The following is a 17,443-nucleotide window of genomic DNA, read 5'->3' as shown; positions in this document are numbered from 1 at the left end:
AGGAACAATCACCCACAAACAAACAGTGAAACCCAGGCTACCTAAGTATGATTCTCAATCAGAGACAACTAATGACACCTGCCTCTGATTGAGAACCATACTAGGCCGAAAACATAGAACTGACCCAAAACATAGAAAAACGAACATAGACTGCCCACCCAACTCACGCCCTGACCATACTAAATAAATACAAAAACAAAGGAAATAGAGGTCAGAACGTGACAAGACCACTGATAATCTCTCTGGATTTGGGGCTCCACGCAAGATCTCACCCCGTGGGGTCAAAATGATCACAAGAACGGTGAATAAAAATCCCAGAACCACACGGGGGGACCTAGGGAATGACCTGCAGAGTGCTGGGACCAAAGTAATAAAGCCTACCATCAGTAACACACTACGCCGCCAGGGACTCACATCCTGCAGTGCCAGACGTGTCCCCCTGCTTAAGCCAGTACATGTCCAGGCCCATCTGAAGTTTGCTAGAGAGCATTTGGATGATCCAGAAGAAGATAGGGAGAATGTCATATGGTCAGATGAAACCAAAATATAACTTTTTGGTAAAAACTGAACTCGTCGTGTTTGGAGGACAAGGAATGCTGAGTTGCATCCAAAGAACACCATACCTACAGTGAAGCATGGGGGTGGAAACATCATGCTTTGGGGCTGTTTTTCTGCAAAGGGACCAGGACGACTGATCCGTGTAAAGGAAAGAATGAATGGGGCCATGTATTGTGAGATTTTGAGTGAAAACCTTCCATCAGCAAGGGCATTGAAGATAAAACGTGGCTGGGTCTTTCAGCATGACAATGATCCCAAACACACCGCCCGGGCAATGAAGGAGTGGCTTCGTAAAAAGCATTTCAAGGTCCTGGAGTGGCCTAGCCAGTCTCCAGATCTCAACCCCATAGAAAATCTTTGGAGGGAGTTGAAAGTCCGTGTTTCCCAGCAACAGCCCCAAAACATCACTGCTCTAGAGGAGATCTGCATGTAGGAATGGGCCAAAATACCAGCAACAGTGTGTGAAAATCTTGTGAAGACTTACAAAGGGTATATAACAAAGTATTGAGATGAACTTTTGTTATTGACCAAATACTTATTTTCCACCATAATTTGCAAATATATTCATTAAAAATCCTACAATGTAATTTTCTGGATTTTTTTTTCTCATTTTGTCTGTCATAGTTGAAGTGTACCTATGATGAAAATTACAGGCCTCTCTCATTTTTAAGTGGGAGAACTTGCACAATTGGTGGCTGACTAAATACTTTTTTACCCCAATGTAGTTAATCACATTGGGTCCCCTCCTCTCCTGTAAAACTAGTTAATCACAGTGGGTCCACTCCTCTCCTGTAAAATGATTTTGTTTGAGGGAATAAACTTAATTATAATAAAGATTTGAATACAATTGAAAAAAATCCATCAACTGATTAAACTTTTTACGTCATTATTGTTTTAAGTACAGTGTACCAAATCCTGAGGGAATCAACTATAGTGTTTATTTTAACAGGGTAATCTGTGCTGTCATGTGATCCATGTTTTAACTACAGTGTAACAAGTATTATAAATAATCATATGTCCCTGGGTGGGATAACCATGTCTCAAAATGGCAGAAAAGGTCATCAAAATTGTGCTACAATACACCGCGTGTTAGTCTAAGGTGATAACCACTACACTACAGAAACTGCTGCTTGAAGCATCTACAAGGAGTAAACAGATTTTTATTGATATTCGTGGAGCTTTCTGTTTCAGCCCTGTTTCTAACTGTGGACATTTTGTTTCTGAGGCGAACACGATAGGCACCACACTGACAATGTTCTTTCCTCTCTGTATCTCTGTCTCTCTTTCCCTCTCATCTCCCCCACCCAGCCTCTCTGTCTCAATCTGTCTGCCTCTCTCGCACTCTGTCTCACTCTCTCTCACCATCTCTCTGTCTGTCTCCCTAACCCTTCCCCTTTTGGTATTAGTCAACCAGTCTGTGACTTTGAGGAACTAAAAGAGCTGATTAATCACTTTCAGACAATCAAAATGAAAAATTAGGAAACATTGAAGAAACACGAAAGGGAAAGGGTCAAAATATGATTATATATGTACACACACACACACATTTAGATGTACCCAGTCCTCCTTGAACCCAGAGAGAGAAACAGAGAGGAGGGTGTGTTGAGGGGTGGTTGGGGGGGGGGGGGGGAGAAAGAGGGGGAGGAGGGTAGAGAGAGGGGGGAGAAGAGAGAAGGGGAGGAGGGTAGAGAGAGGGGGGAGTGTTGAGGGGAGGTTAGAGTGGAAGAAGAGACGAGAGAGGGGGAGGAGGGAAGAGAGGGGGAGGAAGGAAGAAAGAGGGGGAGGAGGGTAGAGAAGAGGGGAGGAGGGGAGGAGGGTAGAGGGAGGAGGAGGGAAGAGAGGGGAGGAGGGTAGAGAGAGGGAGTAGAGGAGGAGAGAAGAGAGAGGGGGAGTAGAGAAGAGAGAGGGGAAGAGAGAAGAGAGAGGGGAGAGTGTTGAGAGGTTGGAGTGGGAGGAGAGAAGAGAAAGGGGAGAGAAGAGAGAGGAGGATGAGGGAAGAGAAAGGGGGGATTGTTGAGGTGAGGTTGGAGTGGGAGGAGAGAAGAGAAGTGAGATGTGAGGAGAAAAGAGAGAGGGTTAAGATTAGGGTTGGGGTTGAGGTGAGGAGAGAGGGGAGGAGAGAAGAGAGAGGAGGAAGTGTTGAGAGGTTGGAGTGGGAGGAGTGGGAGGAGAGAAAAGAGAGGGGGGGAGAGTATAGAGAGGGGAGGAGGGTAGAGAGAGGAGGAGGGAAGAGAGGGGGAGGAGGGTAAAGAGAGGGGGAGTTGGGAAGAGAGTAGGAGGGAAGAGAGAGGGGGGAGGGGGGAGAGAGAGAGAGAGGAGGGATTGTTGAGAGGTTGGAGTAGGAGGAGATAAAAGAGAGGAGGAGGGTAGAGAGAGGAAGAGGAGGGAAGAGGGAGGAGAGAAAAGAGAGGGGGAGGAGGGTAGAGAGAGGGGGAGGAGGGTAGAGAGAGAGGGGAGGAGGGAAGAGAGGGGGGAGGGGAGGAGAGAAAAGAGAGGAGGAGGAGGGTAGAGAGAGGGGGAGTTGGGAAGAGAGGAGTAGGAGGGAAGAGAAAGGGGGAGGGTAGAGGGAGGAGGGAAAAGAAAGGGGGAGGAGGAGGGTAGACAGAGGGGGAGGAGAGAAGAGAGAGGGGGAGTTGGGAAGAGAGAGGGGGAGGAGGGTAGAGAGAGGAGGCTGGCAGCTTGTTCTAATAAAGAGCCTGTTGATAGATAGAGGTGCAGGGTAAGGGTGGAGGAGAGAGCAGTGTGTATGAAAGAGAACGAGGTAGAGAAGGAGGGGAGAGAAAGAGAGGAGAAGAGAGAGAGGAGAGAGGAAAGGAAGGAAGAAAGAGAGCAAAGAGAGCCGTTTGTGTGTTAGAGAGAAGAGGGGAGAGAGAGGGAGGGGGAGAGAGAATAGAAAGACTGTTATATCACTGCTAAGCGATACAGACCATGGCTGAACAGAGAGGTAGGATTACAGCTCTGCCTGACACACACACACACACACCACTTCCTTTGGTGTGACATTACCGTGACAACGTTACAATTGATGCAGTAAAGGTCAATGGAACGCAGGACACTGTTCTAAATAGTGCCTGAATGTTCTAAATGGTCCCTGAATGTTCTAAATACTGTCTGAATATTCTAAAGAGTGTCGCAATGTTCTAAATAGTGTCTGAATGTTCTAAATAGTGTCTGAATGTTCTAAATAGTGTCTGAATGTTCTAAATAGTGTCTGAATATTCTAAATAGTGTCTGAATGTTCTAAATAGTGTCTGAATGTTCTAAATCGTGTCTGAATGTTCTAAATAGTGTCTGAATATTCTAAATAGTGTCTGAATGTTCTAAATAGTGTCTGAATGTTCTAAATAGTGTCTGAATATTCTAAATAGTGTCTGAATGTTCTAAATAGTGTCTGAATATTCTAAATAGTGTCTGAGTGTTCTACAGCAGGTGCCTGCAGGTTCTAATGAATGTAGAGTTAGGTTTAGTGTCTGGTTTTGTGTTAGGGTTAGGTGTTCGTTTTAAGGGGCTTCAGAGATTTGAGGATCGTTTTAGGTTAGTATGTGTGGTATGATGTCTGTCCTCCAAGCTCCCATAATGCTTTGCTTTCTCAAAGAGGAAGCCAACTTCCTGTTGTTGAGTCATGTCAGTCAGTATCCTGTTTTAACAGGAAGTGACTAGATGAGAGACCCTCTGTGAGGGTTGAGGTTGGTTTCTTTAGATTCAGGATTCTTGTAAGGGTGTTCAGTCTCAGAGAACAGTGGAAGGGTTAGACGACGGTGGACTTTGATGTATTTGTAGTTATTATGGAGACATTTATTATGCCAAAGCAGCAGCTACTCTTCCTGGGGTCCAGCAAAATAAGGCAGTTTATACAGTTTTAAAAACATTACAATACATTCACAGATTTCACAACACACTGTGTGCCCTCAGGCAGGCCCTACTCCACCACTACCACATATCTACAGTACTAAATCCAGTGCGTATGTTATTGTGTGTGTGTGTGTGTGTGTGTGTGTGTGTGTGTGTGTGTGTGTGTGTGTGTGTGTGTGTGTGTGTGCATGTGTCTGTGCCAATGTTTGTGTTGCTCCACAGTCCCCGCAGTTCCATAAGGTGTTTTTTAATCTGTTTTAAAAAATATATATAATTCTACTGCTGCATCAGTTACCTGATGTGGAATAGAGTTCCATGTAGTCATGGCTCTGTGTAGTAGTGTGGAATAGAGTTCCATGTAGTCATGGCTCTGTGTAGTAGTGTGGAATAGAGTTCCATGTAGTCATGGCTCTATGTTGTACTGTGGAATAGAGTTCCATGTAGTCATGGCTCTATGTAGTACTGTGGAATAGAGTTCCATGTAGTCATGGCTCTATGTAGTAGTGTGGAATAGAGTTCCATGTAGTCATGGCTCTGTGTAGTAGTGTGGAATAGAGTTCCATGTAGTCATGGCTCTGTGTAGTAGTGTGGAATAGAGTTCCATGTAGTCATGGCTCTGTGTAGTACTGTGGAATAGAGTTCCATGTAGTCATGGCTCTGTGGAATAGAGTTCCATGTAGTCATGGCTCTGTGTAGTAGTGTGGAATAGAGTTCCATGTAGTCATGGCTCTATGTAGTACTGTGGAATAGAGTTCCATGTAGTCATGGCTCTGTGGAATAGAGTTCCATGTAGTCATGGCTCTGTGTAGTAGTGTGGAATAGAGTTCCATGTAGTCATGGCTCTATGTAGTACTGTGGAATAGAGTTCCATGTAGTCATGGCTCTGTGGAATAGAGTTCCATGTAGTCATGGCTCTGTGTAGTAGTGTGGAATAGAGTTCCATGTAGTCATGGCTCTATGTAGTACTGTGGAATAGAGTTCCATGTAGTCATGGCTCTATGTAGTACTGTGGAATAGAGTTCCATGTAGTCATGGCTCTGTGTAGTAGTGTGCTGCTCCCATAGTCTGTTCTGAACTTGGGGACTGTGAAGAGACCTCTTGTGGCATGTATTGTGGGGTATGCATGGGTGTCTGAGCTGTGTGCCAGTAGTTTAGACAGACAGCTCGGTGCATTCAACATGTCAATACCTCTCATCAATAAAAGCAGTGATGAAGTCAATCTCTCCTCCACTTTCAGCCAGGAGAGATTGACATGCATCTTATTAATATTCGCTCTCTTGTGTACACCCAAGGGCCAGCCGTGCTGCCCTGTTGTGAGCCAATTGCAATTTTCCTAAGTCCTTTTTTGTGGCACCTGACCACACGACTGAACAGTAGTCAAGGTGCGACAAAACTAGGGCCTGTAGGACCTACCTTGTTGATAGTACTGTTAAGAAGGCAGAGTAGCACTTTATTATAGTCAGACTTCTCCCCATCTTAGCTACTACTGCATCAATCTATCATTTGTGTACAGTAAGTGCTGTGCTTGTTGAATGACTATCCCTATAAATCAAATCGAATCAAATGTTATTAGTCACATTCGCAGAATACAACAGGTATAACAGGTAACAGGAATACAACAGGACTTTACAGTGAAATGCTTATTTACGAGCCCCGAACCAAGAATGCAGTTAAAAAAAATATGGATAAGAATAAGAAATAAAAGTACAAGTAATTAAAGAGCAGCAATAAAATAACAATAGCGAGATACACAGGGGGTACGTTACAGAGTCAGTTTGCACCGGATAGTTGAGGAAATATGGACTGAAAACTACTTTAATAACTCTGCCTACAAGTTGTCAGACCCCGGTGGCATGTTGACTTTTGTAAATAAAAGAGAGCAGCCCACTCTAGGAGCTCAGATGCAAAAATGTAATACCAACGTTTCGACAGCCAAGCTGTCTTCATCAGGGTATGATCACAAACACTGCGGGATGACTTGTTTATATAGTGTCAAAAGACACAGGTGTCTGTAATCATGGCCAAGAGTGGCCTAATATTATTGGTTAATAATCAAATATTAAAATGTCATACAAAGAACAGCATACAAACAACAAATGGATAGCATGTGATCATAGATTAATTTGACTACACAAGTTTACAAACAATTACAATGGCAAAGTTACAATAATCACAAGAATGGCTTCAGATCAAAGTCTACGTTGAGACCGAAGGGCGCAAGGATCTGTTGACTTTTGTGCCTTGTTGCAAACAGGAAGCATGTTTTGGAATATTTTTTATTCTGTACAGGCTTTCTATTTTCACTCTGTCATTTAGGTTAGTATTGTTAATGTTGTTAATCCATCCTCAGTTTTCTCCTATCACAGCCATTAAACTCTGTAACTGTTTTAAAGTCCCTGAGTGGTTTCCTTCCTCTGGAAGTTGATATAAATGTTTCTATAATGTGAAAGGGTTAGGGGACAGTCATAGTTGATATAATATGTTTCTATATTGTGAAAGGGTTAGGGGACAGTTATAGTTGATATAATATGTTTCTATATTGTGAAAGGATTAGGGGACAGTTATAGTTGATATCAATATGTTTCTATAATGTGAAAGGGTTAGGGGACAGTTATAGTTGAAATCAACATGTTTCTATAATGTGAAAGGGTTAGGGGACAGTTATAGTTGAAATCAACATGTTTCTATAATGTGAAAGGGTTAGGGGACAGTCATAGTTGATAAAATATGTTTCTATATTGTGAAAGGGTTAGGGGACAGTTATAGTTGATATCAATATGTTTCTATAATGTGAAAGGGTTAGGGGACAGTTATAGTTGATATCAATATGTTTCTATAATGTGAAAGGGTTAGGGGACAGTCATAGTTGATATAATATGTTTCTATATTGTGAAAGGGTTAGGGGACAGTTATAGTTGATAAAATATGTTTCTATAATGTGAAAGGGTTAGGGGACAGTTATAGTTGATATCAATATGTTTCTATAATGTGAAAGGGTTAGGGGACAGTCATAGTTGATAAAACATGTTTCTATAATGTGAAAGGGTTAGGGGACAGTTATAGTTGATAAAATATGTTTCTATAATGTGAAAGGGTTAGGGGACAGTTATAGTTGATATCAATATGTTTCTATAATGTGAAAGGGTTAGGGGACAGTCATAGTTGATAAAACATGTTTCTATGTTGTGAAAGGGTTGGGGGACAGTTATAGTTGATAAAATATGTTTCTATACTGTGAAAGGGTTGGGGGACAGTTATAGTTGATAAAATATGTTTCTATAATGTGAAAGAGTTAGGGGACAGTCATAGTTGATATCAATATGTTTCTATAATGTGAAAGGGTTAGGGGACAGTTATAGTTGATATCAATATGTTTCTATAATGTGAAAGGGTTGGGGGACAGTCATAGTTGATATCAATATGTTTCTATATTGTGAAAGGGTTAGGGGACAGTTATAGTTGATATCAATATGTTTCTATAATGTGAAAGGGTTAGGGGACAGTTATAGTTGATAAAATATGTTTCTATAATGTGAAAGGGTTAGGGGACAGTCATAGTTGATATCAATATGTTTCTATAATGTGAAAGGGTTAGGGGACAGTTATAGTTGATATCAATATGTTTCTATAATGTGAAAGGGTTAGGGGACAGTCATAGTTGATATAATATGTTTCTATATTGTGAAAGGGTTAGGGGACAGTTATAGTTGATATAATATGTTTCTATATTGTGAAAGGGTTAGGGGACAGTTATAGTTGATATCAATATGTTTCTATAATGTGAAAGGGTTAGGAGACAGTTATAGTTGAAATCAACATGTTTCTATAATGTGAAAGGGTTAGGGGACAGTTATAGTTGATATCAATATGTTTCTATAATGTGAAAGGGTTAGGGGACAGTTATAGTTGATATCAATATGTTTCTATAATGTGAAAGGGTTAGGGGACAGTTATAGTTGATATCAATATGTTTCTATAATGTGAAAGGGTTAGGGGACAGTTATAGTTGATATCAATATGTTTCTATATTGTGAAAGGGTTGGGGGACAGTTATAGTTGATATCAATATGTTTCTATATTGTGAAAGGGTTAGGGGACAGTTATAGTTGATATAATATGTTTCTATAATGTGAAAGGGTTAGAGGACAGTAGACGTTGATATCAATATGTTTCTATATTGTGAAAGGGTTAGGGGACAGTTATAGTTGATATCAATATGTTTCTATATTGTGAAAGGGTTAGGGGACAGTTATAGTTGATATCAATATGTTTCTATAATGTGAAAGGGTTAGGGGACAGTTATAGTTGATATCAACATGTTTCTATAATGTGAAAGGGTTAGGGGACAGTTATAGTTGATATCAACATGTTTCTATAATGTGAAAGGGTTAGGGGACAGTTATAGTTGATATCAATATGTTTCTATATTGTGAAAGGGTTAGGGGACAGTTATAGTTGATATCAATATGTTTCTATAATGTGAAAGGGTTAGGGGACAGTTATAGTTGATATCAACATGTTTCTATAATGTGAAAGGGTTAGGGGACAGTTATAGTTGATATCAATATGTTTCTATATTGTGAAAGGGTTAGGGGACAGTTATAGTTGATATCAATATGTTTCTATAATGTGAAAGGGTTAGGGGACAGTTATAGTTGATATCAATATGTTTCTATAATGTGAAAGAGTTAGGGGACAGTTATAGTTGATATAATATGTTTCTATATTGTGAAAGGGTTAGGGGACAGTTATAGTTGATAAAATATGTTTCTATAATGTGAAAGGGTTAGGGGACAGTTATAGTTGATATCAATATGTTTCTATAATGTGAAAGGGTTAGGGGACAGTTATAGTTGATAAAACATGTTTCTATATTGTGAAAGGGTTAGGGGACAGTTATAGTTGATATCAATATGTTTCTATAATGTGAAAGGGTTAGGGGACAGTTATAGTTGATATCAATATGTTTCTATAATGTGAAAGGGTTAGGGGACAGTCATAGTTGATATCAACATGTTTCTATATTGTGAAAGGGTTAGGGGACAGTTATAGTTGATATCAATATGTTTCTATAATGTGAAAGGGTTAGGGGACAGTCATAGTTGATAAAATATGTTTCTATAATGTGAAAGGGTTAGGGGACAGTTATAGTTGATAAAATATGTTTCTATAATGTGAAAGGGTTAGGGGACAGTTATAGTTGATAAAATATGTTTCTATAATGTGAAAGGGTTAGGGGACAGTTATAGTTGATATCAATATGTTTCTATATTGTGAAAGGGTTAGGGGACAGTTATAGTTGATATCAATATGTTTCTATAATGTGAAAGGGTTAGGGGACAGTTATAGTTGATATCAATATGTTTCTATAATGTGAAAGGGTTAGGGGACAGTTATAGTTGATATCAATATGTTTCTATAATGTGAAAGGGTTAGGGGACAGTTATAGTTGATATCAATATGTTTCTATAATGTGAAAGGGTTAGGGGACAGTTATAGTTGATAAAACATGTTTCTATATTGTGAAAGGGTTAGGGGACAGTTATAGTTGATATAATATGTTTCTATAATGTGAAAGGGTTAGGGGACAGTTATAGTTGATATCAATATGTTTCTATAATGTGAAAGGGTTGGGGGACAGTTATAGTTGATAAAATATGTTTCTATATTGTGAAAGGGTTTAGGGGACAGTTATAGTTGATATCAATATGTTTCTATATTGTGAAAGGGTTAGGGGACAGTTATAGTTGATATAATATGTTTCTATAATGTGAAAGGGTTAGGGGACAGTCATAGTTGATATCAATATGTTTCTATATTGTGAAAGGGTTGGGGGACAGTTATAGTTGATATAATATGTTTCTATATTGTGAAAGGGTTGGGGGACAGTTATAGTTGATATAATATGTTTCTATATTGTGAAAGGGTTGGGGGACAGTTATAGTTGATATCAATATGTTTCTATAATGTGAAAGGGTTGGGGGACAGTTATAGTTGATAAAACATGTTTCTATAATGTGAAAGGGTTAGGGGAAAGTTATAGTTGATATCAATATGTTTCTATATTGTGAAAGGGTTAGGGGACAGTTATAGTTGATATCAATATGTTTCTATAATGTGAAAGGGTTGGGGGACAGTTATAGTTGAAATCAACATGTTTCTATAATGTGAAAGGGTTGGGGGACAGTCATAGTTGATATCAATATGTTTCTATATTGTGAAAGGGTTAGGGGACAGTCATAGTTGATATCAACATGTTTCTATATTGTGAAAGGGTTAGGGGACAGTCATAGTTGATATCAATCTGTTTCTATAATGTGAAAGGGTTGGGGGACAGTTATAGTTTATATCAATATGTTTCTATAATGTGAAAGGGTTAGGGGACAGTTATAGTTGATATCAATATGTTTCTATAATGTGAAAGGGTTAGGGGACAGTCATAGTTGATATCAATATGTTTCTATATTGTGAAAGAGTTAGGGGACAGTTATAGTTGATAAAATATGTTTCTATAATGTGAAAGGGTTAGGGGACAGTCATAGTTGATATCAATATGTTTCTATAATGTGAAAGGGTTGGGGGACAGTTATAGTTGATAAAATATGTTTCTATAATGTGAAAGGGTTAGGGGACAGTTATAGTTGATATCAATATGTTTCTATAATGTGAAAGGGTTAGGGGACAGTTATAGTTGATAAAACATGTTTCTATATTGTGAAAGGGTTGGGGGACAGTCATAGTTGATATCAATATGTTTCTATAATGTGAAAGGGTTAGGGGACAGTTATAGTTGATATCAATATGTTTCTATAATGTGAAAGGGTTAGGGGACAGTTATAGTTGATATAATATGTTTCTATAATGTGAAAGGGTTGGGGGACAGTCATAGTTGATATCAATATGTTTCTATAATGTGAAAGGGTTAGGGGACAGTTATAGTTGATATAATATGTTTCTATAATGTGAAAGGGTTAGGGGACAGTTATAGTTGATATCAATATGTTTATATAATGTGAAAGGGTTGGGGGACAGTTATAGTTGATATCAATATGTTTCTATAATGTGAAAGGGTTAGGGGACAGTCATAGTTGATATCAATGTGTTTCTATAATGTGAAAGGGTTAGGGGACAGTTATAGTTGATATCAATATGTTTCTATAATGTGAAAGGGTTAGGGGACAGTTATAGTTGATAAAACATGTTTCTATATTGTGAAAGGGTTAGGGGACAGTTATAGTTGATATCAATATCTTTCTATAATGTGAAAGGGTTAGGGGACAGTTATAGTTGATATCAATATGTTTCTATAATGTGAAAGGGTTAGGGGACAGTTATAGTTGATAAAACATGTTTCTATATTGTGAAAGGGTTGGGGGACAGTTATAGTTGATATCAATATGTTTCTATAATGTGAAAGGGTTAGGGGACAGTTATAGTTGATATCAATATGTTTCTATAATGTGAAAGGGTTAGGGGACAGTTATAGTTGATATCAATATGTTTCTATAATGTGAAAGGGTTAGGGGACAGTTATAGTTGATAAAACATGTTTCTATATTGTGAAAGGGTTAGGGGACAGTTATAGTTGATATCAATATGTTTCTATAATGTGAAAGGGTTAGGGGACAGTTATAGTTGATATCAATATGTTTCTATAATGTGAAAGGGTTAGGGGACAGTTATAGTTGATAAAACATGTTTCTATATTGTGAAAGGGTTGGGGGACAGTTATAGTTGATATCAATATGTTTCTATAATGTGAAAGGGTTAGGGGACAGTTATAGTTGATATCAATATGTTTCTATAATGTGAAAGGGTTAGGGGACAGTCATAGTTGATATAATATGTTTCTATATTGTGAAAGGGTTAGGGGACAGTTATAGTTGATAAAATATGTTTCTATAATGTGAAAGGGTTAGGGGACAGTTATAGTTGATATCAATATGTTTCTATAATGTGAAAGGGTTAGGGGACAGTCATAGTTGATAAAATATGTTTCTATATTGTGAAAGGGTTGGGGGACAGTTATAGTTGATAAAATATGTTTCTATAATGTGAAAGGGTTAGGGGACAGTTATAGTTGATATCAATATGTTTCTATATTGTGAAAGGGTTAGGGGACAGTTATAGTTGATATCAATATGTTTCTATATTGTGAAAGGGTTAGGGGACAGTTATAGTTGATATCAATATGTTTCTATATTGTGAAAGGGTTAGGGGACAGTTATAGTTGATATCAATATGTTTCTATAATGTGAAAGGGTTAGGGGACAGTTATAGTTGATAAAATATGTTTCTATAATGTGAAAGGGTTGGGGGACAGTTATAGTTGATATAATATGTTTCTATATTGTGAAAGGGTTGGGGGACAGTTATAGTTGATATCAATATGTTTCTATATTGTGAAAGGGTTAGGGGACAGTTATAGTTGATATCAATATGTTTCTATAATGTGAAAGGGTTAGGGGACAGTTATAGTTGATATCAATATGTTTCTATAATGTGAAAGGGTTAGGGGACAGTTATAGTTGATATCAATATGTTTCTATAATGTGAAAGGGTTAGGGGACAGTTATAGTTGATATCAATATGTTTCTATAATGTGAAAGGGTTAGGGGACAGTTATAGTTGATATCAATATGTTTCTATAATGTGAAAGGGTTAGGGGACAGTTATAGTTGATATCAATATGTTTCTATAATGTGAAAGGGTTAGGGGACAGTTATAGTTGATATAATATGTTTCTATAATGTGAAAGGGTTAGGGGACAGTTATAGTTGATATAATATGTTTCTATAATGTGAAAGGGTTAGGGGACAGTTATAGTTGATATCAATATGTTTCTATAATGTGAAAGGGTTAGGGGACAGTTATAGTTGATATAATATGTTTCTATAATGTGAAAGGGTTAGGGGACAGTTATAGTTGATATCAATATGTTTCTATATTTTGAAAGGGTTAGGGGACAGTTATAGTGTATATCAATATGTTTCTATAATGTGAAAGGGTTAGGGGACAGTCATAGTTGATATCAATATGTTTCTATATTGTGAAAGGGTTAGGGGACAGTCATAGTTGATATCAATATGTTTCTAAATTGTGAAAGGGCTAGGGGACAGATCAAATCAAATGTATTTATATCGCCCTTCCTACATCAGCCGATGTCACAAAGTACTGTACAGAAACCCAGCCTAAAACCCCAAACAGCAAGAAATGCAGGTGTAGAAGCACGGTGGCTAGGAAAACTCCCTAGAAAGGCCCAAACCTAGGAAGAAACCTAGAAAGGAACCAGGCTATGAGGGGTGGCCAGTCCTCTTCTGGCTGTGCCGGGTGGAGATTATAACAGAACATGGCCAAGATGTTCAAATGTTCATAAATGACCAGCATGGTCAAATAATAATAATTACAGTAGTTGTCAAGGGTGCAACAAGTCAGCACCTCAGGAGTAAATGTCAGTTGGCTTTTCATAGCCGATCATTAAGAGTTTCTCTACCGCTCCTGCTGTCTCTAGAGAGTTGAAAACAGCAGGTCTGGGACAGGTAGCACGTCCGGTGAACAGGTCAGGGTTCCATAGCCGCAGGCAGAACAGTTGAAACTGGAGCATCAGCACGGCCAGGTGGACTGGGGACAGCAAGGAGTCATCATGCCAGGTTGTCCTGAGGCATGGTCGTGGGCTCAGGTCCTCCGAGAGAGAGAAAGAGAGAAATGGAGAATTAGAGAGAGCATACTTGAATTTACACAGGACACCGGATAAGACAGGAGAAGTACTCCAGATATAACAGACTGACCCTAGTCCCCGACACATAAACTAATGCAGCATAAATACTGGCGCTGAGACAGGAGGGGTCAGGAGACACTGTGGCCCCATCTGATGATTCCCCCGCACAGGGCCAAACAGGCAGGATATAACCCCACCCACTTTGCCAAAGCACAGCCCCCACACCACTAGAGGGATATCTTCAACCACCAACTCACCATCCTGAGACAAGGCCGAGTATAGCCCACAAAGATCTCCACCACGGCACAACCCAAGGGGAGGGGGGGTGACAATCCAGACAGGAAGATCACGTCAGTGACTCAACCCACTCAAGCGACGCATTCCTCCTAGGGACGGCATGGAGCACCAGTAAGCCAGTGACTCAGCCCCTGTAATAGAGTTAGAGGCAGAGAATCCCAGTGGAAAGAGGGGGACCGGCCAGGCAGAGACAGCAAGGGTGGTTCCTTGCTCCAGAGCCTTTCCGTTCACCCTCCCACTCCTGGGCCAGACTACACTCAATCATATGACCCACTGAAGAGATGAGTCTTCAGTAAAGACTTAAAGGTTGAGACTGAGTCTGCTTCTCTCACATGGGTAGGCAGACCATTCCATAAAAATGGAGCTCTATAGGAGAAAGCCCTGCCTCCAGCTGTTTGCTTAGAAATTCTAGGGACAATTAGGAGGCCTGCTTCTTGTGACAATAGCGTACGTGTAGGTATGTACGGCAGGACCAAATCGGAGAGATAGGTAGGAGCAAGCCCATGTAATGCTTTGTAGGTTAGCAGTAAAACCTTGAAATCAGCCCTTGCCTTAACAGGAAGCCAGTGTAGAAATGTCAGATTGTTCTTATTTTCTTAAATGAAGTTGGAAAAATGGGATGATCGAGCAGCAGTGAGGACTCTTCGATACTGCATGGTACTGTCTTTCCAAGCTAGTAGGAAGACTTCCTGATTGGTGGAGCAGCAGTGAGGACTCTTCGATACTGCATGGTACTGTCTTTCCAAGCTAGTAGGAAGACTTCCTGATTGGTGGAGCAGCAGTGAGGACTCTTCGATACTGCACGGTACTGCCTCGCTTCGCGTTCCTAGGAAACTATGCAGTTTTTTGTTTTTTTACGTGTTATTTCTTACATTAGTACCCCAGGTCATCTTAGGTTTCATTACATACAGTCGAGAAGAACTACTGAATATAAGATCAGCATCAACTCACCATCAGTACGACCAAGAATATGTTTTTCGCGACGCGGATCCTGTGTTCTGCCTTACAAGCAGGACAACGGAGTGGATCCTATGCAGCGACCCAAAAAAACGACTCCGAAAGAGAGGGAAACGAGGCGGTCTTCTGGTCAGACTCCGGAGACGGGCACAGCGCGCACCACTCCCTAGCATTCTTCTTGCCAATGTCCAGTCTCTTGACAACAAGGTTGATGAAATCCGAGCAAGGGTAGCATTCCAGAGGGACATCAGAGACTAACGTTCTTTGCTTCACGGAAACGTGGCTTACTGGAGAGACGCAATCCGAAGCGGTGCAGCCAACAGGTTTCTCCACGCATCGCGCAGACAGGAAAAAACATCTTTCTGGTAAAAAGAGGGGCGGGGGCGTATGCCTTATGACTAACGTGACATGGTGCGATGAAAGAAACATACAGGAACTCAAATCCTTCTGTTCACCTGATTTAGAATTCCTCACAATCAAATGTAGACCGCATTATCTACCAAGAGAATTCTCTTCGATTATAATCACAGCCGTATATATCCCCCCCCAAGCAGACACATCGATGGCTCTGAACGAACTTTATTTAACTCTCTGCAAACTGGAAACAATTTATCCGGAGGCTGCATTCATTGTAGCTGGGGATTTTAACAAGGCTAATCTGAAAACAAGACTCCCCAAATTTTATCAGCATATCGATTGCGCAACCAGGGGAGGAAAGACCTTGGACCATTGTTACTCTAACTTCCGCGACGCATATAAGGCCCTGCCCCGCCCCCCTTTCGGAAAAGCTGACCACGACTCCATTTTGTTGATCCCTGCCTACAGACAGAAACTAAAACAAGAGGCTCCCACGCTGAGGTCTGTCCAACGCTGGTCCGACCAAGCTGACTCCACACTCCAAGACTGCTTCCATCACGTGGACTGGGAGATGTTTCGTATTGCGTCAGATAACAACATTGACGAATACGCTGATTCGGTGTGCGAGTTCATTAGAACATGCGTTGAAGATGTCGTTCCCATAGCAACGATTAAAACATTCCCTAACCAGAAACCGTGGATTGATGGCAGCATTCGTGTGAAACTGAAAGCGCGAACCACTGCTTTTAATCAGGGCAAGGTGTCTGGTAACATGACCAAATACAAACAGTGCAGCTATTCCCTCCGCAAGGCTATCAAACAAGCTAAGCGCCAGTACAGAGACAAAGTAGAATCTCAATTCAACGGCTCAGACACAAGAGGCATGTGGCAGGGTCTACAGTCAATCACGGACTACAGGAAGAAACCCAGCCCAGTCACGGACCAGGATGTCTTGCTCCCAGGCAGACTAAATAACTTTTTTGCCCGCTTTGAGGACAATACAGTGCCACTGACACGGCCTGCAACGAAAACATGCAGTCTCTCCTTCACTGCAGCCGAGGTGAGTAAGACATTTAAACGTGTTAACCCTCGCAAGGCTGCAGGCCCAGATGGCATCCCCAGCCGCGCCCTCAGAGCATGCGCAGACCAGCTGGCCGGTGTGTTTACGGACATATTCAATCAATCCCTATACCAGTCTGCTGTTCCCACATGCTTCAAGAGGGCCACCATTGTTCCTGTTCCCAAGAAAGCTAAGGTAACTGAGCTAAATGACTACCGCCCCGTAGCACTCACATCCGTCATCATGAAGTGCTTTGAGAGACTAGTCAAGGACCATATCACCTCCACCCTACCTGACACCCTAGACCCACTCCAATTTGCTTACCGCCCAAATAGGTCCACAGACGATGCAATCTCAACCACACTGCACACTGCCCTAACCCATCTGGACAAGAGGAATACCTATGTGAGAATGCTGTTCATCGACTACAGCTCGGCATTCAACACCATAGTACCCTCCAAGCTCGTCATCAAGCTCGAGACCCTGGGTCTCGACCCCGCCCTGTGCAACTGGGTACTGGACTTCCTGACGGGCCGCCCCCAGGTGGTGAGGGTAGGCAACAACATCTCCTCCCCGCTGATCCTCAACACTGGGGCCCCACAAGGTTGCGTTCTGAGCCCTCTCCTGTACTCCCTGTTCACCCA

The 17,443-nt window shown here is 40.8% G+C and overlaps 1 protein-coding gene across 1 annotated transcript in view; it reads left to right on the top strand.

Moving 5' to 3' along the window:
* Positions 1–3,049: 3,049 nt before the first annotated feature.
* Positions 3,050–17,443, top strand: part of LOC139381671 (ectonucleoside triphosphate diphosphohydrolase 1-like) — a 67,671-nt gene continuing 53,277 nt past the window's right edge. The window contains exon 1 of the mRNA XM_071125355.1: positions 3,050–3,502. Coding sequence (XP_070981456.1) covers positions 3,487–3,502 — 16 coding nt within the window. The 5' untranslated portion in view covers positions 3,050–3,486. The remainder of the gene's footprint in view (positions 3,503–17,443) is intronic.

Source organism: Oncorhynchus clarkii, chromosome 23, assembly GCF_045791955.1.
Source record: "Oncorhynchus clarkii lewisi isolate Uvic-CL-2024 chromosome 23, UVic_Ocla_1.0, whole genome shotgun sequence".
Lineage (NCBI taxonomy): Eukaryota > Metazoa > Chordata > Actinopteri > Salmoniformes > Salmonidae > Oncorhynchus > Oncorhynchus clarkii.
Note: the sequence above shows the minus strand (reverse complement) of the source record. Positions and strands in the feature narration are given on the sequence as shown.